The 23,800-nt window shown below is 44.5% G+C and overlaps 1 protein-coding gene across 1 annotated transcript; it reads right to left on the bottom strand.

Annotated features, from left to right (window-relative positions):
• Positions 1 to 7,899: 7,899 nt before the first annotated feature.
• On the bottom strand, positions 7,900 to 18,539 carry LOC120383464 (meteorin-like protein). The gene is made up of 4 exons (XM_039501623.1): positions 18,411 to 18,539; positions 15,858 to 16,267; positions 13,794 to 13,853; positions 7,900 to 9,537 (listed from the first exon to the last, which is right to left on the bottom strand). The coding sequence occupies exons 1-4, from the start codon at positions 18,515 to 18,517 to the stop codon at positions 9,221 to 9,223; spliced, it is 894 nt and encodes a 297-aa protein (XP_039357557.1). The 5' UTR covers positions 18,518 to 18,539; the 3' UTR covers positions 7,900 to 9,220.
• Positions 18,540 to 23,800: the final 5,261 nt, after the last annotated feature.

Genomic DNA, 23,800 nt, shown 5'->3' with positions numbered 1-23,800 from the left:
GGTGGTGTCACCCCTTCCCGCCCATAATTGCATGCAGCTCACGGTAGAAGCGGAATGTATGGGGCTATGACCCAGAGCATCCATTCACCTCCCCAGCTTTTTGGTACGCTTGCCTGAGCTCCTTGATTTTTGTACAACACTGCTCTGTGTCCCTGGAGTAGCCTCTTTCCGTCATGGCCCTGGAGACTTTAGCGTGCGTATTTGCATTCCTTTTTTTGGATCTCTTGTGATGATGGACTCTGCATGATCGTCTGTGATGGTGGACTGTGCTGATGGTCACCTGTGCTGATGGTGACCAAACAGGAAATGAAATTCAAAAGTTCCCGGGGCTTTTCCTGCCCACGTGGCTAGTGCATCGGAGTTGAGAGTGTTGTCCAGAGCGGTCACAAGGGAGCATTCTGGGATAGCTCCCGGAGGCCAATAACGTCGAATTGCGTCCACAATACCTTTAACCCAGGATTGCGATCTCGATTTAAGCGCTACTCCACTTGCCGAGGTGGAGTACAGAAATCGGATTAAAGACCCCTTTAAATCGAAAAAAACAGTTTGGTCGTGTGGACAGAGTCATTTTTTTCCAATTAACTCAGATAATTCAGAAATAACCGACTAGTGTAGACCAGGCCTGAGTCAATGTCTAGTTTAAAAACTATTCCCCTGGGCTTTCCTTTTTGCCAAAAAAAGGAATCTTCTCTTCTAATACAGGTTTTATCACCGGAGTAGCCATTGAGAAACGCCTGCCGTGGGGGGGGGAGTTCTCCCAGGGGGAGAACTGAGTGTGCAGTGGAGAGTTTGGTTTTTGCCTTAAGGTCTATGCTGTGGGTGTGCTCTCGCTCTCAGCTCAAAGAAGGGTGTCTCACACTTGAAGGGGGGAGTTTGCTCCACTTTTCAGTTACATAGTTTGTTTTTAAAAGACAAAGCATGTAAAAGAAATCAGACTGGTTTACGTGAGAGTAGAGCCTGAGCCACTGTGCTACCTTAAGCAAGACACCTTTCTTTTCTGGCTGGTAGTAAGATGCCTAGATTCTCCCGTGTCCAAGTGCACCGCTCTGTCCCCAACCTGCTGGGTCAGCCAAGACGTTATTGCCTGGGTATAAGTTTGTAACTTCTGGTTGGGGCGGTATGTTGACTTTAGGAAGGTTCCTGGGGAAAAGGGACTCTAAAATGCTCTTCTCACTGGTGCATGCAGTGCCCATGTGGTTATATGCATGACTAAAAGGCCAGGATTTGGCCAATGCTTCAAAAGAGAGACAAATACATATTTTGAACCTTCCTGAATAAGGTCTGAAACATTAGGCCTATAGGCCATAGAAGAAAGTGAAGAGTATTGTGAGGTGATCATTATCCATGTGCACGTAATTTTGGGGGGTGGGAGGAGACATAGCTAATACTAAATTCTAGGGCCTGATTCGGATCTCACTAATGCTGGTTTCACGCCACTGATTTCAAGAAAGTTATTCCAGATTTACACTGATGCAAATGAGGACAAATCAGATTGCAAACAATAGCCTGTGGACATGGGTATGGGAACACTTATCAAACCGTCAGTTTCCAAATGTTTGTTTCCCTCCTCATAAAAATAATTTTAGCCTTTCTACACCGTGCAGTGTTTATTCTTCCTCTTCTCCCCCCCACCCCTTTTCAATTGAGTGGCTGCAACTCCTCAAATAATCAATATGTCAGTTAAAAACATGTCCCGGTGTGGCCATTGTACCACTCCTATTCAAAGGCCATGTCATTTAGACTTTCATTGGCAGCTATTTTGTCCCATTAAAAAGTTCAAGACAGCAATTTGTGAATCTTGCTCAGCCAAGTAGAACTGTGAAAAAAGGAGTTATTTTAAAAGTCAATTAATTGTGGTCTATCGGAGCCCTCTTCATTCACGTTTTTTTCAAGCCTTGTCACTGGCTCACATCTGTCAGCCCTGTGTTTCCCAGGCTGCTATCGGCTGCCGTTACATTGTAAATAATGGGTTTATTCAGGCCCTTTATTGGACTTTGTGTGGTAGACACATTTGTATATCATTTTACGGTGTAACAATTCCATTTACATAAAATATAGGCAATTATGGGAGCGAGGCCAAAGCATTGGGGGAGGGGAGGGCGGAGCCACCATTAAAATAATAAAAGCTAATTGAAAAGAGGCAGATAATTTAGGTGAAAATGCCAACGTGAGCGATTCCCAAATGATTCAACAGAACTTTAGGGAAGAGACTTGGTTGGTGGTGTGTGCGTACGTTAAACACTTAAAATTTTTCCCATTTATTAAAAGTTTTTGTATTTTTTCAATGAGTTATTGTCACATTTCTCATTTCAAAAATCAAATGGTTTTAATGAAGGTAGAGAGAGAGCTCGATCATCCACAACGTACAGCCATCTTTCAGCATTTGGGTGTAACTAGCTTCGTGGTATTACTTTTCCCGGGCTTAACCCTGCAAACCCGGACTTGTCCTTGTGATTGCAGTGGGACTCCTTGCCTAAAGCCCTGTATGGGGAAGGTAAAAACAGAAAACTTTTGCTAGATTATCCTGACTGCATTGAATAGACTGAAAATGACTAGAAGAGGTTGCAGATTTTTGGGTGGCATGGTACAATTCCTGCAAAATATCCTTCCTCCTTCCTGTAACTTTGTGATGATAATTCACTGTCACGTGATACTGATATACAGGCATTTTAGCTGTCCTTAATCTAGAAATTCTAGCTAGATGGCGGGTATGTAAATTCTTGTTCCATAAGAAAGAGGGGTGCCATACTGAAGTTGCTTGTGGACTATCAAAATATTTTTCCAAGTTTTACTTGCTTTGGTAATAAAGGAAACTACTTGCTGAAGTGTCATTATGTGCTGATAACATAGCATAGGTATCCCTACAGGATACAATTGATTCCATCTTAAAGTCTTGTTCCTACCCTTTGTAGGGTGCATTAATCTGAAGTATGTGGTGGCTTTTTTATTTATTTATTTATTTTAAACAAAAGCACAGAATTAATAAATCTCTCTTATCTACTTTGATACCAAGGTTGTCACTATAGTATTGTAAGTGCATTTTTCCCTAAAAAGTTTTGGATGGTCTGATTCAGCTCCCTTGTTCTCAGTGGAAGTTTTGACATTGACTTCAGTGGACTGAGAATTGGAGTGGGGGGAAGAGGGAGAAATAAAAATACTTATTTAAACCATCATTATCTTCTGAGTTTGAATGTGCCAAGTCTCAGCCCAGAATGAACTTGTATGAGCAGGTTTTAAAACCCAGCACCTCTGAGTTCCCAATGAAAATGCCGAGAGAGTGTTAATGACATTAGAATAGAAGCATTTCAGCTCTTCTAGACCTCAGTTGGGTGAGATGAAGATCCTGAATTTGCCAAATTCTGCAAGGTTTGTAGCCTTGTCACATTTAGCCCTGTTCAGCTGTAGCACTTGAAAATGCTGCATTGAGGTAGGTAAGATGGGGAAAGTGATGCATGGAGAAGTCAAGGGCCAGATTTTAAAGGGATCTACCTCCCACTGATTAACTTGAGTCACTGGCAGAGCTAAGAATAAAATTCAGGTCTCCGAACTCTTTGCCTTGGGCTCTATCCATTGGACCTGGTGACATTAAACAGCCAGAAAATGATAGATATCAAAGGTACTAAATGGGCATCTCTTGAAATATCCAGGTGTTAAGTTACTGTGCAGATAGTGCTGTGATCCTTTCCCTCTAGCTGAGAGACACATTGACAACCTTGAGCTACGGTCTAAAAAGTACCAGAGCTTATTAAGTGGTTTGATTCTAAAAGAAAAATTTAGAAGTGTAGAAAGTGGGAGTTAGTTAAACCTATGAGGAAGTGAGTAAACCTGTATTCATGTAACTGATCACAATCTCCTGCAACTGAAATGTTAAAAATCGACTGTGTTTTGAAATAGTGCGTGAAAAGGTCCGGCTGGCATTCGAAAAAGACCCCCTGCTCTCTGAAGGGGCCAAATTTCACCCTGGTGTAAGCAGGCACAAATCCAGTGAGGTGGTCAAGCTAATCTTGGCCCTGCAGTCTATTCATGAGCTTGTTACTGGATGGTGTTGGTCCAGTCATTCAAAAACTCATTACAGATTCTTAAGGCTGTTTTTCTCTTTAATGAATCGAAGGAAATGTTCTGTCCCTCTTGATTCTGAATCTACAGAGCAGGCTCAGGTCCTGGAAAGAGCAAATGTTTAGCTGCATAAAGAACATTGCTGCTTTATGAAATGTTCCTGATCAGACAGTTTATAGAGCCAGCTTCACTCCTTTCTTGGAACAGTTTAAAAGACTGATTTGCAATTGTGGGGAGGAAAATGCAGAACACACGTTCTGTGAGTAAACAAAATCCACTGGTTGAAATGTAGGAACAGTAAAGAAAAAATCTTGCTTTGTTTTCACTGGCCGTGGTGAGAAGAATGCTTTACAGTTATATTGGATCTGCACTAGGGTACAAGACCCAAATTTGCTAATGCGACTGATGATTTTGGGTGTTTCCGTTTTTGAGTAGCTGACGGTGACTGGAGATGTCTTAAGTCCTCTGAAATCAGGTCCTTACATGTGTTGGAAGGTGGGTGCACAAAATCATGAATCACTCTTGAAACCATAGCCCTGACTGACTGGTTTACCTCTTCCCCGTGTGAACGTTACCCACACAATGGGGTAGCCTGAAATCTGTAAACTGATTTTTTTTCTTTCAGTGGAGGAGAATTTGCTGTCTGAAGTGGGAGGAGCTGCTCTCCATGGAGGGCTCAGTCTCTGAATTTGGGGAAAGCTTTACCTGCAGGCAATGGGTCTAATTCACCTGGATAACGAGGGAGGGTAACATGCTACCCATATGGCTTCTGTGGTCGGTTCCTCGTGCTACACAAGTGTACATGGCTACACAAGGGGCAAGAGGGGTGTCCCAAACTGGCGTGATCTAGCTTGAGGGACTGATGGGAAGGAGGCAGCCACTGAGCATTCATGTGCCATGATCTTCCTGTCCTGGGGTGGATGAGGAGAAGGGCCACCTCTGCCTCCCCAGCCAACTATTCGGCGTATCACCCATGGCCCGTAGCACTTGCTGCCTTCCGTTTGCCCCTTTTTTACTGCTACGATTAATTCTAAGGGCCCAGTTCTTCAAGATGCTGTGTGCATCCGGCACCCGTAGAAATCAATAGGGTGCGCATCGCCCCCCAGAATCGGGCCCTGTGCGTGAAAAAACACGAGCCCAGATACTGTAATATTGTGTCAAAGGAGGAGATATAAAGCTACCACTGCCCGATCTTATGTGGGGTCAGATGCTTGGCTGCTTGGGCCTTGGACCTTTATGAACTTTCTAGACTTTTGAAATGAACTTGTACATGCTTTGTTTATAGGTTGAGGGTTCTTTTTTTTTTTAAAGCTGCTGCATGTTTTCCTTTATGGAAAAGTCCTATAGAATGTAATGGAAAATACCTTTCCTAGAGGCTTTTTTTTTTTTTAGTGAGTCATCTTGGAGACTTGCATGGAGTGTGATGCCCTTTCTGTGCCATTCTAGAGCCTGGATCAACACACTCGCAGAAAGGATAGAGGTGGCTTTAGAATAATTTTTGTAAGATCTTATTGCTTATTTCCCTATTAGGACTTTTCAGCAAGGGTTTCAGTATACCTGCTAGTAGTTGGGGAGTTTGCAGAGGAATAGATTTTACATGCACGGCCTTTCCATTGCCAGCTTCTTACAGCTGACCTTGAATCTATGTATTAAGCATGACTTCTGGCCAGCTCTTCACCTATGGTGTTATAGAGCTCCCTGGTTCTTGCCTACCTTGATTTCTTTCATTTTCCATTGCTTGTCTGTGTCAAGTGCATTATGGCTTTGACACACAATTAGTCTCTGCCTCGTCTTTTCCAAATAGAGCAAACAAACACGTTGTGGGTGAACTGGGTTGCGTTGAATGACCTACATAATGAAGTTGTGGGCATTACAAACTGCTTGCATAATTTGCTTTGTCTAGGTCTGTACAACCTCTTACTGTCGGGATGACTATAAGGGGCCCATGAATGCGTTCACTGGCTCCTGTTATGCATGGGGTAATCCAGCTAAATCCCATTACCTTTTAGGGTACGTCCATACTATCCGCCCGGGACGGCGGGTAGCGATCGACGACGGAGTTCGATATATCGCGTCTCATCTAGACGCGATATATCGAACTCCGAACGCGCTCCTGTCGACTCCGGAACTCCACCACCGCGAACAGTGGTGGCGGAGTCGACGGGGGAGCCGCAAACTTCGATCCCGCGCCGTCAGGACAGGTAAGTAGTTCGAACTAAGGTAGTTCGAGTTCAGCTACGCTATTCGCGTAGCTGAACTTGCGTACCTTAGTTCGAACCCCCCCCCCCCAGTGTAGACCAGGCCTATGTCTAGTATAGCTTCAGAACAGATGTTAATATTTAATATGATCCTTCAGAAGCGGGGTGAGGTATGAAGTTAAGGAAAGAAACCGTCTCTGCCACGCTCTGAAATGAATCCGTGCCCAGGAAATCTCGTGGGCTGCCATTCTAGCTTTCCCAGATTGGCTCCTTAGAAACAAGGTGCCAAAATCCAAATGTCCTGACCTGATCACAACCACTTGACTTATTTACTTGAACAATACAGTCTACCTTGTCGTGCCAATGAAACTGAATGTACGTGGTCTGACTTCTTGTAGTGGGTTTTTTTTTTAAACTGGCCCTTTTATCCAAAGTGAAATATTGGGGATATCACCCATCTGTTACACATGAGGCCTCATCAAAAGCTGATCTTGCTGTTGAAACGCTTGGCCCTGGTGTAAGCATGTGCAAGTATTGATTTCAAGCTTACTACCCCAGGACTATTCTGGGTGCTGGCTGAGGCATCACTTGTTGCAATGGATACAGGATCACTTAGCAAGTGTATGGGCAGTTAACGCTTCTAGCTGCGAGGCTCCCTCTTTTCTAAGTTCTTTGCCTTGGAGAATCTTTGGTTTCGCACCTGGCTGTAATTGGTACTAGAGCTGGTCCAAACAAGGTAACGTTTATAAAAAATTTTTTTTGAAAATTTCAAAATAACTTGGCATTCTGCATGTTGTTGTTGTTTCTAGTGTGAAATTTTTCAGTGTTTGTGTCTGCTCCCCTTTCTTCCCCCCTTTTGTCACAGAAAAAGAGGATGGGGGAAGGAAAAACCCACCCTCACTTCTAATTTTTTGCGGGGAAGAAGGGGAAGAATATTTTTTATTTAAAATATTGAACATTTTAAATTTCCCCAAAAGACCATTTTTTTTCCCAAACAACAAATTAATTTGAAAAATGTCAACCAAGTCTACTTGTTCCTTTGACTAGTCTTGACTTGGGAGCTCTCGTAATGCAGTGAAATGTGTGTAGAGTGTAGCACGGCTGGAATAGGAACACAGTCACCATGCACGATCTCTTGTGTTATTCATTATTCTGTCAGCCTGTGGGTTCAGGTTGCTAAATTCAAGATTGGTGAGGCACTGCACAATACCATTCCTGAGCCAGGATGGGTAAGGAATGGTGTCCCTAGCCTCTGTTTGTCAGAGGGTGGAGATGGATGGCAGGAGAGAGATCACTTGATCATTACCTGTTAGGTTCACTCCCTCTGGGGCACCTGGCATTGTCCACTGTTGGTAGACAGGATATTGGGCTGGATGGACCTTTGGTCTGACCCAGTATGGCCATTCTTCTTCTGTTCTTCTTAACTATATATTATATATCTGATATGCATGCATTTATATGTACATAACTTGTACCCAGATTAATTTCATAGTGGATCATTTGTATTTGAAAACATCTAACACTCAGTAAAACATTGTGTAGCTACAACAAGTTCTTCTGAAAGACTAAGTTACTAAAGGAGCGTGGATCTATGATCAAGCTTTATGAAAACAAAATATTTTATTTTCCAAATAACGTTGCTGAGATATAGCTAAGGGCCTTTGTACTCATAGGTAAAACAAATACACAATGATGTATAGGATCAACATGTACAATTTTGTTCCCAAATATACAAAGCAGTCAAATACAGTACATAGGTGATCAGCAAACACAGTGTTTGAAAGTGCAAAGTACAGCTGGGAAACATGGACTGCACTTTAAAAAACCAACCAACCAACACTAACCCTTTAGACAAGCCCATTCCTACAAATTATATTCAATGAGCATGGACTTTCAGAAGAGCAGAGTGAGTGCTGACTCTGGGATGTACCAACTGTCTCTGAAACTTAAGTTCCTCAAAACTTCATTTTTGCTGAGCGAAGTTCACAGTGCAAACATTAAGTTAACAACATTGTTCATTTACTTAATCACAAAGCAGAAAGCTCAGATTCAGCACAACCTTATCTCAGTGGATCACTTTCTACACATCGACCACTACTTACAGTGAATTGTGATTCAAATGCATGTGGTTGGGGGCTAACCATGCATGCCTTACCAGGCAAGGCTTGCCTTGAAATAAATGGTTTTTACCTGCAGTATCTTTCTTATAGGGCTTGACTGAACTGGGACAATTCATCATGTTGGTAACTCATGTTAACCAGGATGATGATAATCACAAGAGCCCTTATCTACACTAAGGTCTTTAGCTGCTATAACCTGGTGCAGTCATGGGTGCTACACAGCTTTAAAACAGCCAAGCTCATGCCCCAGAGCCTTAGTTAGCTGGTGTTCTAATGAACTGTAACTTCCCAAGAGAGAAACCGCAGAAACTGACAAACCCACTGATAGGCTGTGGGCTTAGTAGTTCAACTCAAACTCTCAATGTCATGGAGTCTGTATCCTCCTTACCCTGTGCATGCAGGGTGCAGGGAGGGAAGCTAGTGAGTGAAAACTGAAGCACAGAGTGAAAAAAATAAGTGTGGGGAGAAAAATGCTAATGGAAAATACAAAACCAATGGGACACCCACTTAGGGCATCCTAGATTTTGTGAGGCATCTCCTACCTCTAACACACAGCACAGGCTACTCTTCAGCTGGGGTGGGGAAAGTAGTCCCATAAAAAATCAGAAGCTCCCCTGGAGGCCGGAGAGGCACCTGTAATTGAATTACAAGCAAAGCACTTCATGAATTTAAACCATTCCGCGGCCTCACTGTCCTAGTCTGAGAGGTTCATAGAGCCATAAACTCCAAGAGGCTCTCCCAGCCCTAGATCCAATGAAATCTGTCATCAGCCTTTGCTGAACCTCATGAACAGCATCCAAACATGAGCCTGCGATCCTTTTACTCCGCGCTCTTGGGACATGCATTTCAGCGAAACTGAAACTCACATGGGTTTGTTCCCCGTTCTCTGGCTGTTTGGTAAATAGAACTGAAGTCCTTAAATCTAGGGGCACAGCCCAGCCAAGCTTCTCCGAAATGTTCATTGCCAGTGAACAGGAAATCTCCAGCACCTTTCTTTACCTTGCACCGCAGCAGGGTTTTTATGGGGCCTCTCCATTCACCAGTTGCTTCATCCTGTCGGAAAATTCTGTTTTTCTGCCTGTAGACTTTCTGGCCGCTGACTTCAACCTGGGACATGTGATTTTCAGGGTCATGGGAAACATTTCGGATCGATCCTCTCACCACTAGATGCGAAGACGACATGAACAGTGAGTTGGTTATGGCACAACTCTTGCTGATAAAGAGTTCAGCTGCTATAGTATTTTAAGGGCATTTTTCCCTAGAAGGAATAATTTTCTGATATTACATAGCCCCTTTTATACCGATGGTTCCACATCACTGTACAATTAATTACCTGTTTGAGGACTTGCTGACATGCAGCCACTTCTGGGGTATAACACAGCAGCTGTGTGCACCAACATACAGCGACAGTCTAGTTCAAGGGTTCCGTAAATGTTTTCAGTCTCTGTTCCCAGCGAGTGACCCTGTCATGGGCCATCACTCCAAGTCCCCACTATTCCTTTTGGACACCAGTTGAAGCACTGTTGGAAGTTGTAGTGTGGCCAAGCCTCAGAACAGGGCTCAGTCTATCTACACTACCATTTCTCATGCTGCTGCCAGTGGTAGAGGTGCACTGATAGACACCAGTGCAAATGCAGCTGAAGTGTTTCCCCCTGAGAGCCCCAGAGAAGGGCTTTGCAGATGCTCCATGGATCATAAATTGAGAGCCATTTGTTAGGTTGTTAATTTATCTTTTAGATTTCCAGTACAAATTCTGCAGTTTTGCGATTTTGAGTGCTACAGTGCTGTATTATTTCAGGTTTCTTAAGAGAACACCATGACTAGTAAAGCATCAAATGTCAGAAAAAAACTGGAAACCAAAGCTAGCTATTTCATTCCTACAATGCAACTATGGACAGATATTAGACTTGAATCAAAAATTCACCCAAATCATCACTTGATCAGTAGCCTTGTTTTGACAAAGTTTTGATTTGTCATCATCAGAATCAATCTGCAGCCATGTTCCACCTCCATAAGGACTAAAAGGCACTCGATGTTTTTAAAAATGTATTGCCCAATGTGAAATCTTCTTGTATAAAAAAATGAATTAACCTAGTGAACAAGACAGACATTCTAGGGTCAGCTCTTCCAGGGGTATAAAGCGACACAGCCCCCGTGAAGTAAATGCAGTGATGCCATTTGAGGATCTGGCCTAATGTAAACTAGACCTGGAAGTCAAAATAAAATAGAGGGAACTGTTCGTACACAGTGCTCTGGATGGGTAATGGTTTGTGTTCTGTTGGACACTCTTGGTGATTTCCAGGGGGGGCTTCCTCCCCCCCCCCCCCAGCACAGCCTACACACCGAATTTTGTCTCCTACTGACAAACGCTCCATTTCCCCTAGCGTACTTATTCAGTCCCTTTTTTCGGAGCAACAGAAACCTTTATGCCTCTTTAAACCCGCCCCACCTGTCAAAACTAGTGTAGCTGGTTTGGGAAATAAAAATAGAATAAAGGCCTAAATAAGTTTAATCATTTGTGGCTCCAGCACAGAGTGTGTCATCCATTTCACAACTGCAAAACTCATGCCCGTTATTTGCCGGTGTGAAATCTTCCTCTCCGTCCCCACCCCCGGCTCCCAACAATCAATGGAAACTGACTTTTCTTATTACATTTCTTCAAGAACAAAATTCAATTTGAATCCAAAATACAGGGAACGCTCAAGAGCATCCCTCAACCATCCTGCGAACAACAGGCCCTGAGCAAATGAGAGGTTACACATTGAGCTGGGACTTTGCAAAATATCCATCACTTAGCTCTTTCCTTTGGGGATAATGGTCTCATTAGTGTAAGGGGCACAAAGAGCTTATTTCTGAAAAGTCCAGGACCTTCCTTAGCTAATTTAATTTTCAAGGGCTGCAAGGGCTTAGCACAACAGATGTCTCCGCTCTGCTCTTCATCTCCTTCTTTGTGTGAGCATCTTTAATCAGATGCAGTCAAGTCTATTGACAAGCTATAATGCACTTGTTCCTGTTCCTCAAAGTTAGGCCATGAGCTGTGCAGGAGCAGTCACTGCAGACCTCTGCCTTAAGAATGACCATAAAGCCCCCATTCACTCCCGGTGTCATTTACACTTTCATTAGCAGCTATTTTCTCTAATCAAAAAAGTTGATGATAGCGATTTGTGAGCGTAGGGCAAGGAAGTCAGGTCATAAATAGAGTCCGTTCAAAGGGCTATTTCTTCTGGTCTGTTGGTGCTATAAGTGTAAATGCCCCCCATTGTGCACCCTGGGCCTCCACATCTGTCAGTCTCTGGGGCTACGGGTGCACAGAGGGAGAGCTGTTTGCATGGGAACTGATAACTTCATCAAGTAGAAACAAGGGGGTAGATTGCGTCAATTAGTTCAAATGAAGAAGAAAGATGATTGGCACAGGAATAAACTGAAAGGAGCCCAGGTCTTACTATGAAAGTTTTGTACTGATATGCCAATATAGTTCTACCAGGACAACCCCTAGAATGGATGTAGTTACACGGGAATAAAGACGTCTTATATCACGATAGCTTATAAGTAGGCTTGAAAGGAGTCGATTTTTATCAGTAAGCATTGGTAAATGTCCATTTCACCACAAACTGACACAATATTTCCATCCATGATCATCAACATTTACAATTAGGCAAAGTAAAAAAAAAGTGCTGCTTGAGAACTTCTCAGAGTTTGATGTAAGGCTATTTCCTTTGGCTGTTCTAATATAGACAATTTGTGTTTTAATGGCTAACAACCTTTAACTTTTGAATCTCAACATCTACTGTCATTAAATAAATATGACATAATTTCCCACACCTGTGAAAGTTTAATTTGATAAAAATAAAGATAGATAAAATCTATAATTTTGCACAACTGAAAATTTAAATTGAAAAAAGCTTAAATATAAACATTGATGTTATCTGTTGGAATTATGAAAAAATAAAAACTGAACGCTGCCAATCCTAGCTATAAGCATATTTAACTGTGCCCACATTAGGGGAAGTTGTACAGCTTTAACTAGACCAGTATAATTAATATGGTACAATTTGTGTGTGTGTAAAGGAAAAATCAGTGCAATAAAACAAAACAAAAAAACATGTTACAGAGCAAGAGACAATACTGAAAAGTAACAGATCAGTAGAGATTTTGCAAGATGAAATAAAGGAGGTAAAGCCTTTGCTACAGCATCATGTTAATGGTTTCCCTACTTTATAGCATATTAATGCATTTGTTTTCTCAAAAGGGATGTGCAATGCTGGGGCTGAAAAATGGTGTCATTAATGAAGGGTAAAGCTTCTCATACAACTAGGTTTAAGTCACAAGCAATGGACTCCATCAGTAACCAAACTGGTACGTACGTATGTGTGTGCGTGTGTGTGTGTGTACTTGTGCTAAGTATAATAAACCACTGAGAGCACGATATGAAAGAGAGAGTAGAATGAAAGGGAATGTACAAAGGACAATTATAAATGTATCTGTGACCTTGTCATGTGCAGGCGCTGGCATTATGTAGCAGGAACTATTTCTGATTTGGCTTCAGTTTCAAGGTTGCACCCACTGAGTTGATCAAGGATAAAGGATCTCCTTGCTGGATAGCAGAATCAATGGTGTCCAAAAAGATATCTTTTTTTTTTTTTCTGGTCAAGGGCAGTGGAAATTGGAGTTTTGCCATTGACGTCCATCGATGCAGGATCAGGTCTATTAACATTGTTTGCATCTGATGTTCTAAGGCATCTGCGTGAGGTTGCATCTCTAACCAGACTCACTTTGGGAAAGTTTGATGTGGGGGTATCACGTACAGCCAGTGTTTAAATTCTCATAGAGTATTTCCTGGAGCTACCAATATGCTATAAAAACTGCAGGGGTTTGAAAATATTTACCAGAGCTCCGCTCCGGACAGCTCTGGCTGAATTTAAGCCCTGGGTACAGCTCCACCGTGAAACACATGGTGAGGAACAGTCCCCACAAAGATTGCTCTGCCATCATTACAGCAGTTTTAAGGTGTGATCAGTTTGGAAAAAGCCAACCTGCATAAACAGGGATTTTACAAAATTCTTCATATCTGTGCAATTAGATGGAAGGTAAGTAAAGAATATTTCTGCTGCACACGTGTGTGCATGTGCAAAACTATCAGAAAGTGAAAGGCAAGGGAACTGTGACAAAATGATTCCAGCAAAAAGCTTCATGCCAAAGAGGGAGCATGTATAATGTACGTGGAAAGAAAAAAAATTGCTAGATTCACTGTGTTTGATCTACAGATCTGATTTATCCCATCTTTTTCATTCTTTGACACAAGCTCGTGGAGTTTTCAGATTGAAGAGCAAGAAGATCAAAGTATTTAAAGAAGAGGCAAATAAGCCAAAATAATCAATGCATAATGAGAGGCAGAATATTTTGCTGTAAGTCTGCTTACCAAAATCACTACTGCAAATGGCCATCAGAAGCTCCATGTTGTCACAAGGACGGCACATCGCTAAAGAACAAAAGAATCAGTTACTGATCAATAAAATGATTGCTAACAGACTGGTGAAGTGTGTGAGGACAGTAGCCTGAACCATTGATTTCAATGGGCTTTGGACCAAGCCAACAATATTCTTACTGTCCTTTCTCCAGTTCAGTAGTTTTTGGAGCTATCATATAGTAGAAAACTTTGGTACTTTACGCATCCATCTACGTTGATCCCTGAAAATATCAAGAATTCTAGGTGGATTTTTTGTTTAATTTCCGAAGTGGATTCCATTGGAAATCTTACAATGCTGGACTGCAGCACCAACGGCTCATTGCAACAGTTACTTCTGTAGCCCCTTCCACCCATTGTGTGACACGTTATATTCATTGCTGGGAACGCTGCGGTAGCACTCTGGTAAGAGGCAGTGCTAGAGACCATGGCTCTGAAATACGGGGCTATTTTATAATAAGGATTCAGAGAATTTCCAGACGCTGTCTGAAATTAATGACCTAAATCACACAGGGAGAAGTGACTTGCTCACAGTGTCACACACTGAGCCAAAAATAGAACACGGAATTCCTTACTCACAGTCCTATGCTTTAAGCACAGCGCAAAAGTCTTCCTCACTGATTTCCTGTTACATTCCTTCCTGGCTTAGGCTAGGGCAGTTATAGCTTGGTAGCCAATATGGCTATTTCCTCACTGTGAAAGACACAAACCTGATGCAAGAATAATCAGAAGACCAGAATCAAGGAGGATGCGTCTAATGAATCTGGGGCCTCCATCCATCAATGTCGAAGAGAGCATTGTGGCTGAGTTTTCCAAATGGCCTTAAGGGAGTTAGTTGCTCAAATCCTATTCAAAGTCAATGGGAATTGAGGGTTTAACTCTGGAAATCCCCCATCCATGGCTCAAAGCCTGCTTCCCTTGGGGACATTCCACTTCCTTGCTAATAGCTGGGCATAAGCTGGAATATTTGTCATTTTGTAATTTTCAGGGCCATGCCTGCTTTGTGACAGACGGATGTTCATACCTGCTTAATTCTATGTCATTCTAATTTTGAACATGCCACTGGAAAATCAGTTTGTTTCTGTTCCAAGTAAAGGTTATTTCATGATGTATTTACTTTGATTTATACTGAGTTTATTATACAGAAAGTCTACGTCAGGCAGTGCTTGAGTGTGGCAATCTCTTTACAATTACACCCTTAGGTAAGCATATTCCTCAGTCACAGCCCGTACACAAAACGAAGCCTCTCCCCCCACAGGTGGTCTAAGAAAGGGGAGAGGACAGCGGGAAAGTGCTGTGGTTTCTCTTTTTATTCAACCTCCTTTCCCCCTACAGCCGGCCTCAGCCCTGAGCCACTGTGATGTGGGTTGAAGACATTGGCTGAGGGTCTCTCAGGGTACAAAATGGGAACAGAACCAGGGTAAAATCTTCAAAAGCACTTTAAGAACTTAGGAGCCTAAATCCCATTTACAAAAGATACTCCGATCCAGAGCCTCAAAGGCATTTAGGCTCCTCAGTGAGACCTGGGCTCTTAAAGTGCCTAAAGTCATTTCTGACAAGGGAACTCAGGAGCGTAAAGGGAACGCAGGAGCGTAAGTCACTTAAATGCTTTTGAAAATGTTCCCCCGTGTTCCAGTGCTGCTTGCGCAGGTGCCCATGATTAAATTAGCTGACAACTGCGGGGACAGGACAGAATTTTCCCTCACAGCAGTGGGAGCTTTTCCTGCTTTTGGAGCACGGAAGAGGGATAGCTCGACTCTGTTCTGTAAGCATTGCCCATGATCAATGTGATGTGTTAACAAGGGGAGTTGGGAGAGGGGCAGGTGTTGGGGTCCATTGGTAAGAGATTATCCCTCTCCTGCAACAAGGAACACCACAACCCCATTCATGAAATTGATTCCCTGTTGATGGAGCCCTGCACCATTGTGGGAACCCTACAGAAGTGGCTCAAGCTCTGCATGGGTTGACCTGCATCGATCCATTTGCAGGATCAGGGTCTATGGGAGATCTCAGCCTTACCTTCCACAAGGGCCATTTTCTGGACGTCAGGGCCTGCCGTGCTCTGGTTGCTCAGCAGTTCGTACTGGAAGCTGGCCGTCCTGCGGCTGATATCCCTCTGCGGGCTGGCCTGCAGGAAAAGTGCTACCCGCTGTGGTGTGTGGGCACTGAAGCAGGACACGTGGCGCAGCCGCGCCTTCTCGGCTTCGCTCACCACCAGGTGCAGCTGGCCAGCGCGCTCCACGTAGATGCTGGCACCCTGGAAGTCACTCGCTGGCTTGATGCAGACAGTGATGTGCCTGGTGCTTGACAGGTTGGGCTCCAGGACAACACGCAGGGCTCGTGCTGGGTACAGCCATTCCAGGGAGCCCTCGGTGCAGCGCAGGTGGACCTGCTCCACTGTGCGGGAACGGGGTTCCCAACTTAAACCACTGCCAAGGCAAGGCCAAAAATACATCGTTAATAATGAACAAAACCTGGGCAGCACAGGCTAGTGGGCGGCAGCAGAGTGAGGTCACTCCCTAACCTGCCACTAACCTGCTGTGTGATCTGGGGTAACCCATTTTACTGCTCTGTGCCTCTGTTTCCCTTTCCACCCTTTGTCTTGCAGATTAAGATTGCCAGCTCTTCCAGACAGGGACTGTCTCTTTCTATGTGTGCAGTGCCTAGAACAACGTGGCCCCCATCTCAGCTGGGCTTCAGAATACACATAATAAATAACAATCCCCCTTTTTTGTACATGAAACAGGGAAAGAAATGACCCTCGCGAGTCAGAGCCAGCCTGTATGATTTGTAAGTCTTGTCCATCTCCTGGTGCCTGGCCACTGCTGGATTGCTCCCTACACTCTATTTTCTCCCCGTTTTCAAGAGGAGACAGCAACGTGCATCAAAAGTCTTGTTGCAGCAACTACAGGATGCAGATTCCTGGTCTACATTATTAATGATTGTTACTACTACATTATTTCTCTAGTGGCAGCTAATAAAGGAGAGCTGCTTCTGTGGCGAGCTGCATTGTAACAGATGTAGGGTAACTTTTTCAAACTTTGCCACTCTCCCAGCCTGGACAGAGTGGAGTGGGGGTCCTGCTAGTGCTCTAAAAATCGCGGTGAACATCGCACTCAGAAGCTGCAGCTTGGGCTCTGAAGCCCACCCCTCGTCCCAGGCTTCAGAGTCCACACTGCAACTTCAACGCTAAGCCTATGTCCCATTTTTAAAAGTGCTCAGCACTGACCTTTCCAAACCAGGACAAAATTCCCATTGCCTTCAATGGGAGCAGGGTTAGATCAATGCTTAGCCCTTTTTGAAAATCCTACCCCTTGGAGCAAGGCCTAATGCCTTTCCATGAGAATTAGGTGCTCAAATGCCTAAATCACTTTTGAAAATGGGACTTAGAAGCCTAAGCCAGGGGGACTTTGAAAATGTCACCGGTAACTACTATTGAAGAGTCATTTCTAAACAAAGAGCTGGCCCTGGTTCTGATCTTGCTCACACTAGCTTTACATCAGTGCAATTTCATTAATTTGGAGTTACTTTTGATTATACTCGTAGCTTAGATCTGAATCAGGCCCAGTAGCTTTAGTACTACAGCTGGTTAAAAAAGGATGGTAATTTCTGTGAAAAATTTGAACCACGTTTTCCTTCAAAATTATGACAAAAATATTGTTGAAAATTTTCCATCAGTTTTGTATCTTCCTGGTGTTTGACATACACTGATTTGTTAAGGGGAAAATCTTTCAACATAGCTTGACACCCCATGTTAGGGTGCCGGTGTTTTCTGCAAAGGGCAAATCCTGCTTTTTAAAAAAAAACACTTAAAATAAGACACTGACATTGGGGGATGTTGTAAAACAGTCTGATGCTATTTCTGCTGTCAGGGTTCAGGCGTTCAGTAGACAAGAGAAACAAAATTCAATATTGTTCTTTCTTTCTCTAACATCAAATCTAATGATTGACGTCATTGCTGTTATATCACTGGATTGCGTTTGCGATGGCTGTAAAAAAAGAGGCCCAGCTTTAAAAGCGGGACTGGGAAGCAAGCTGGCGATCCGGGCTCGTGACTTGCTGGGTGGCCGCAGACAAATCAAGCTGCGCCTCTATGCCTCAGTTTCCCCCATCTGCAAATACAGAAATAATATGCAATGTGCCAGCCTCAGATGGGGTGTGTTTGTAATGGGCATAATCGGCTCCGCAGGCACCACGTAGCTATAATAGGCAAGAGCTTCACATGGTCTTAGGCAGACGAGACGCGTCTCCCTGGTCAGAAGGGCCAAAGCTGCTAACCCCCTAACCCCAAGAGGTCCCTCTTCCAGCTGCCGAGCGGGTGGAAACATTTCGATCAAATCGGGGTGGGGGGCTGACAATCCCCCCCCCCCGCGCGCCTCCCCCGAACAGCCTAATGTCCGGTGAAATTTTCTGGGGAGTTTTCTGACTTTTCGGGCAGCCCCCGGGATAGCGGCGCCAAACCCAACTCGTTGTGCCGGAAAACAGCTAACTCCAGCCCCAGGAGCCAGCACCGCCTGGCCCTGGCCCGGCTCCGGGGGCCCGGGCTCTGCACCCCCCCCGGCCGGCGCTTACCTCCCCTTCCAGCTGCAGCGATCGGCGGCGCAGGGCTCCAGCCCGCTCCCAGCCAGCAGCAGCAGCAGCAGCAGCCGCAGCCGCCGCGCTGCCCGCCCGAGGGCCATGGGGGGGCCCCGCCGAGCCCGGCCCCCTGGCGGAGCAGAGCCCCGCGCGCGCTCGCTGCAGCCCCCGGGACACAGGACGGGCGCGCGGCGCTGCTGCTGCCTGGCCCGGGGCTGCCGCGTTATAAACCTGGGCAGCGGGAGGGGGTGGGGGATGGAGGGGGCCTTTGCGGGGACACCCCCCCCCCCAGGCCTGTCAAGTGGCCTTTTGGCGTTGGGATGGCGGCAGCAGCGTGGGGTGGGGGGTGGCTCTTGGCAGCCGAACTGATTGCAATAGGATATGACCCCCCCGCCCCCGCGCAGGCTGTGGGGGGGGGGGGAGTCGCAGTCGTGGGGCGGGGGGAGGGCCAGCTGCGGAGGGTGCATGGGGGCTCCGGCAACCTGGTCAGCCCCCCCCCTCCTGTGGGGGCTGCTGCGAGCTGTTGGGCTAAAGCTGCTTCCACTAGCTCCCACCCAACCCCCCCTCCCTTTGGGCTCGTGCCGCGCCGCTCCGCATCCCCGAGCCAGAACTGCAGCCGTGTAGACACACAGGGCCTGAGCCCCCAGGCGCAGCCCGCGTCCGCTCTCCGGGTAGGGGTCGGCATTGCTCGTGCCCCGGCCATTGGGCTCCAAGCCTTGCACACCGCACTAAGGCTGTGGGGTGTTTTTAGCCCCCAAGGGGCAGCTCCTCACGCGGTGGAACTCAGCCTTGCCAGTGGAGTCACTCCAGCCCTAAGCTGGACTAGCGGTTTTATCCCGGGATTTGTGGAAAATAAAGCTAATTGTGCAGTGGGGCCGTCTAGCTAGCTGGTCTTAGCCCTTTCTGGCTCTCATTATAGCTAAAGCGGGAGACAAGCCCCCTTTTGTCTTAAAAATATTTTCAAGTGATTAAAAACACTTTCTCACTGCAATTTAAGAGCAAACAACAAAATCATGTCAACATAAGCAAAGCAAACATGGAATGATTGATGGAAAGTCAATAGCGTTAACTTTTGCTTTCACCATTACCTTTCAGAGGTCCATGCACAAGAAAGCATGAGGGCCCTGCGATTATCATGCTAAACGCTGGGCTGTGCCTGCCAATAATTAGATTTCTATATGCATTGCCCTTTCCATATTTTCAATGAGCGACATGGGGAGCTGCTCTTTTGCAGGTTTGAGAGACTGAGGGTCTTTTCTGCAGCTCTTAAGCGTGGAATTGGGATTTTGCACTAGGGTGACGACAATGTGCCTGAACGCTGTTGGGTGGCACATGCATGGTATTGTTTCCTGCTCTCAATAAGACAGGGCCCATGGTCACCAAGCCTTCTTGGCCATCTGTTACTGTGTCGCTAACAGAGCATTTTCCACAGCTGCATGCAGAGCTTCGGAGCCGTTGCACTTCTGCCACAAGCTTTTCCAGTTACATGGGGAAATGTAATCATTACAAAAAAGGCTTCCAAAAATCAAGGAATTTAGAGCCGCATAGTGTTTAGGTCAAAACTTTTAAAAGTGAATGTCTAAAGGTAGGTTTCAGAGGAGTAGCTGTGTTAAAGATAGGCTCCTAAATCCCTCTTTAGACCCCTCAATAAGAGATTGGATTGTATTTAGCATTTCACTATTTTGATCATTTATTTAGAAGCCTAACTTTATGCACTCATTTTCTTGAAATCCTTGGGCTTTGCTTTCAGCTTCATGAGGTTCTGAATTCATAATATTCTCCACCTAGATAGAGCTTTCAGCCTAAATGTATGTGACAGGATCCAAAAGATGGTGCAACTCAGTGTTCCTTGCATATTGTAGATCTATAGCTCACTTCAGTACGTTATGTGAAAATATTTCTAAAAGTATGAGGCAAAGACAAATTGGCATCTTAGGATAAGATCTTGTGTGAACAATAGCATCAAGCATCTGTGAAACGATTGTCTCAGGCATCTAAGGAAAGAGTTGCTGAAAATATATATGACCTGACCCCATCCTGAATAAAAAGCAACATACAAATAGTCTTTAAAAAGGTTCGATTGTAGCACAGTATAGGAGTTAAGATGCTGCAGCTCCCCTCCTTTGTGCTAGGCAGTCAGGGTTGGGATATGGAAAGGAGAGGACTAGGGAGGAAACTGACATTATGATGAAGTGGCCCCGTAGGAGGATTTATTCAGTCACAAAGGCCTCCACACCCAAACCAGCCCATCTGCTGCCATCAGGAGAAAGCATTGAGCCACTTGATCTCTGAACCTCTTCCAGCAGCAGACCCACAGCTTTCCCTTTCCACCAAGAGCTCTCTGCCTATTTTAGTGACTTGGCCTCAGGATTTTTTACTTTCATCACCTTCATATTAACACAGGTCACGATGAAACATTATCCGAGTCCGGTGGGTGGATTTACAAATCCTTGGCCTCCAGAGACCAGGAATCGTTAGCACTTAAGAGGCTGATCAAAAACAAATCAAGACTTTCCCTCCTGCTAAAGTCATTAGTAAGTGCACACCAGGAAGACATTTTAAGCTGCTGCTCCTTCATTTTCATTTTAAAGAAAATCACTCTTTGTAAAGCAACCCTCATATTTAAAGACTAACATTAACAGAAACCTCTAATTGTGATGTGCACTTTCTCCCATATCACCTTGAAAACTGACATCCCTTTGCTAGCATCAAATTATATAGCTAGATATTTGAGTGTACTTTCATAGTACTAGGCCTGGTGGCCCATAAACAGAGCTTAGCATGTTGCCTTCTCTTTAGTTTTGGTCAAAATACAAATAAATAAAACACACTCAGAAAAGCTCCCTGGGGAAATGCAGTTACATTAGCTGAGGAGCTTGCCTGAAGTTTCCTGTTTGGAAACCCGTCACTACAGGTGGTTAGTTATTAAAGTTATTGTTGCCTCCACTGCAGATGAAATTCAGAATTTTAACCCAGGTAAACAGCAGGTAAGAAATTAAGGATGACCTGGATTTCCAGGTTTTGTATTAATTTTTTTTTAAAAAGAGCATAATTTAGATCTCCTGAAATATTGTGTGAATGTCTTGGGAATCCTAAAACATTTACCCCCCACCCCAAAAAAAAAAAAAAAAAAAGAAAGGCGTGGCAGTTTATCTCTATTACCATTCAAAACCTGGAGCAGGCTCACTAAAAACACCCATTAAAAGGCCACACAAATCTAGTGTTACCTGTATGTGAAATACCAGAGGCAATGACCCCTTAAAAATGCAGTCAAAAAAGTTTTATCCCTTTCGAAAATACTACAGAACCCCTCTCTTTAAAGTGCCAGATCTTCTACCTGTCAGCACTGAAGAAGCCACATAAAACTACCATCAGCTCTTCAGAAAATGCAAAGCATTAAACTCTGTGCTTAATTGGTGCCAGGAATTGCCAGTGCTGAGGGCCTGCACCTCTAGGCTTGGCAGTTCATAGCCCTGGCATCTCTGGGCTTGGCAGTTCGTAGCCCCGGCCCCTCTGGGCTTGGCAGTTCGTAGCCCCGGCCCCTCTGGGCTTGCTTCAATTATGAATGTAAAAAAAAAAATTGCTTGAGCTCCAGCACCCCTTTCATTACATATTAAGCATTGATTCAACTGTAAGAGATGCCCCTTAAAAACAGAATAGTTTATTTAAAAAAAACCTTGCTAGAAAAGGCTCATTCCCAACCTTTGCTTGCTGTGGAATTTTAGGAGTTAATCTTCTTAAAAATCAACCCAGACCACCTCAACAATTACCAAAAGTGGCAGTTTGGGCTAGGGGGTTGAAACAAGAATTCCTGGGCCTAGGATCTATTCCGACGGCCACGGACTCACTATGTGGCTTTGGTCACGTAACTAACCTCATTGTGCCTCAGTTTCCCCACCTGTGAAAACATGGTTTGAGAGACTACGGTCTCCCACTTGTTCTCAAGGCGGCAATGGCAAAACTCCCATTCAATGGAAACAGGCTTTTCAGTAAAAATTATGGACTTCAACAGTGTTGCACCAGACACTGACATGGCCCAATATTTATTGGCGTGCTCGCAGATCAAGTGATGAAAGGTCAAGAGCAAAACACAGTAACAATGATGGGCCAGATTTAGTGCTGTGGCTGAGCTGTACTCTGCAAAGATAAAGGGGACGGGGCAGGTGAAGAGAGAGAGAGGTGCAAAGGCAGCCTTAAGCCCTCCTTGCTCCAACCACACCCCCAGACCAATATATGGAGATATACCTACCTACCTCCTAGAACTGGAAGGGACCCTCAAAGGTCATTGAGTCCAGCCCCCTGCCTTCACTAGCAGGACCAAGTACTGATTTTGCCCCACATCCTTAAGTGGTCCCCTCAAGGATTGAACTCACAACCCTGGGATGTGACAAGCATCTGACGAAGTGGGTATTCACCCACAAAAGATCATGCTCCAATACGTCTGTTAGTCTATAAGGTGCCACAAGACTGCTGCTTTTACAGATCCAGAATAACACAGCTACCCCTCTGATACTTGAACCCTGGGTTTAGCAGGCCAATGCTATCCCTTCCCATTAATTAAATAAATTTAATCAATTAATTAATTAAAAAGGCAGTATAGAGTAGGGTGTAAGGAGCTGGAGCTGTTACAGCAGCTTTATGCCACCTGAGCATTCCCCTAGGCAGAGGAAACTCTTGAGGTTAGAACTGCCAAGTTTATGGCTGCTGTGTAGGTGTTAAATCTTTCAATTAACTAGTAGTGGGGAGGCTGGCTTGGAGTGTCAAGAACAAGCCGGAATTCTTAAGCCTTACAAGATACATAGGTTATGCTTTCTTCACTTCAGAAGAATATGGACACCCACAGGAAAACATGGCGAATGCTTTCATCACAGCAGCTTTCGGAATTATCACAGCTGGCAATTTCACTAAGGAAAATAACCAGCAACATCTTTTAGAATTGTTAATTACATGAGGAATAAAATAGGGTATTTAAGGTATGAATTGTTAAAAATTGGGAGGGGAAGGGTAAATCAAAAGGAAAGTTTTTATTTAAGTATCATCACCTCTTATAACAGATAAATTATGATACCAAGAAGTCTTGAAATCCTATTATCACAGCTCCTTACTGATTGTCTACAGTCTTGTATTTTAAGGGTGACCCATCTTTTTCTCTTTTGTGTATGTGCTCTTTAAAGGTAATAATAGGAGATATACCAATCTCCTAGAACTGGAAGGGACCTTGAAAGGTCATTGAGTCCAGCCCCCTGCCTTCACTAGCAGGACCAATTTTTGCCCCAGATCCCCAAGTGGCCCCCTCAAGGATTGAACTCACAACCCTGGGTTTAGCAGGCCAATGCTCAAACCACTGAGCTATCCCTCCCTATCCCTCTTTAGGTCAGGGACCTCAT

Source organism: Mauremys reevesii, linkage group 15 (assembly GCF_016161935.1).
Source record: "Mauremys reevesii isolate NIE-2019 linkage group 15, ASM1616193v1, whole genome shotgun sequence".
Lineage (NCBI taxonomy): Eukaryota > Metazoa > Chordata > Testudines > Geoemydidae > Mauremys > Mauremys reevesii.
The sequence above is the reverse complement of the archived record's forward strand: the minus strand, read 5'-3'. Positions and strand labels throughout refer to the sequence as shown.

Bases quoted from the DNA above. Each gene is read 5' to 3' on its own strand.
- LOC120383464 (XM_039501623.1), bottom strand. From the start codon at position 18,517: ATGGCCCTCGGGCGGGCAGCGCGGCGGCTGCGGCTGCTGCTGCTGCTG. The intron at 13,854-15,857 runs GTAAGGCTGAGA...TTTGTTCTTTAG, and splicing joins GAAAATGGCCCTTGTGGAAG to CGATGTGCCGTCCTTGTGAC. The intron at 9,538-13,793 runs GTAAGCAGACTT...CTTCGCATCTAG, and splicing joins CATTTGCAGTAGTGATTTTG to TGGTGAGAGGATCGATCCGA.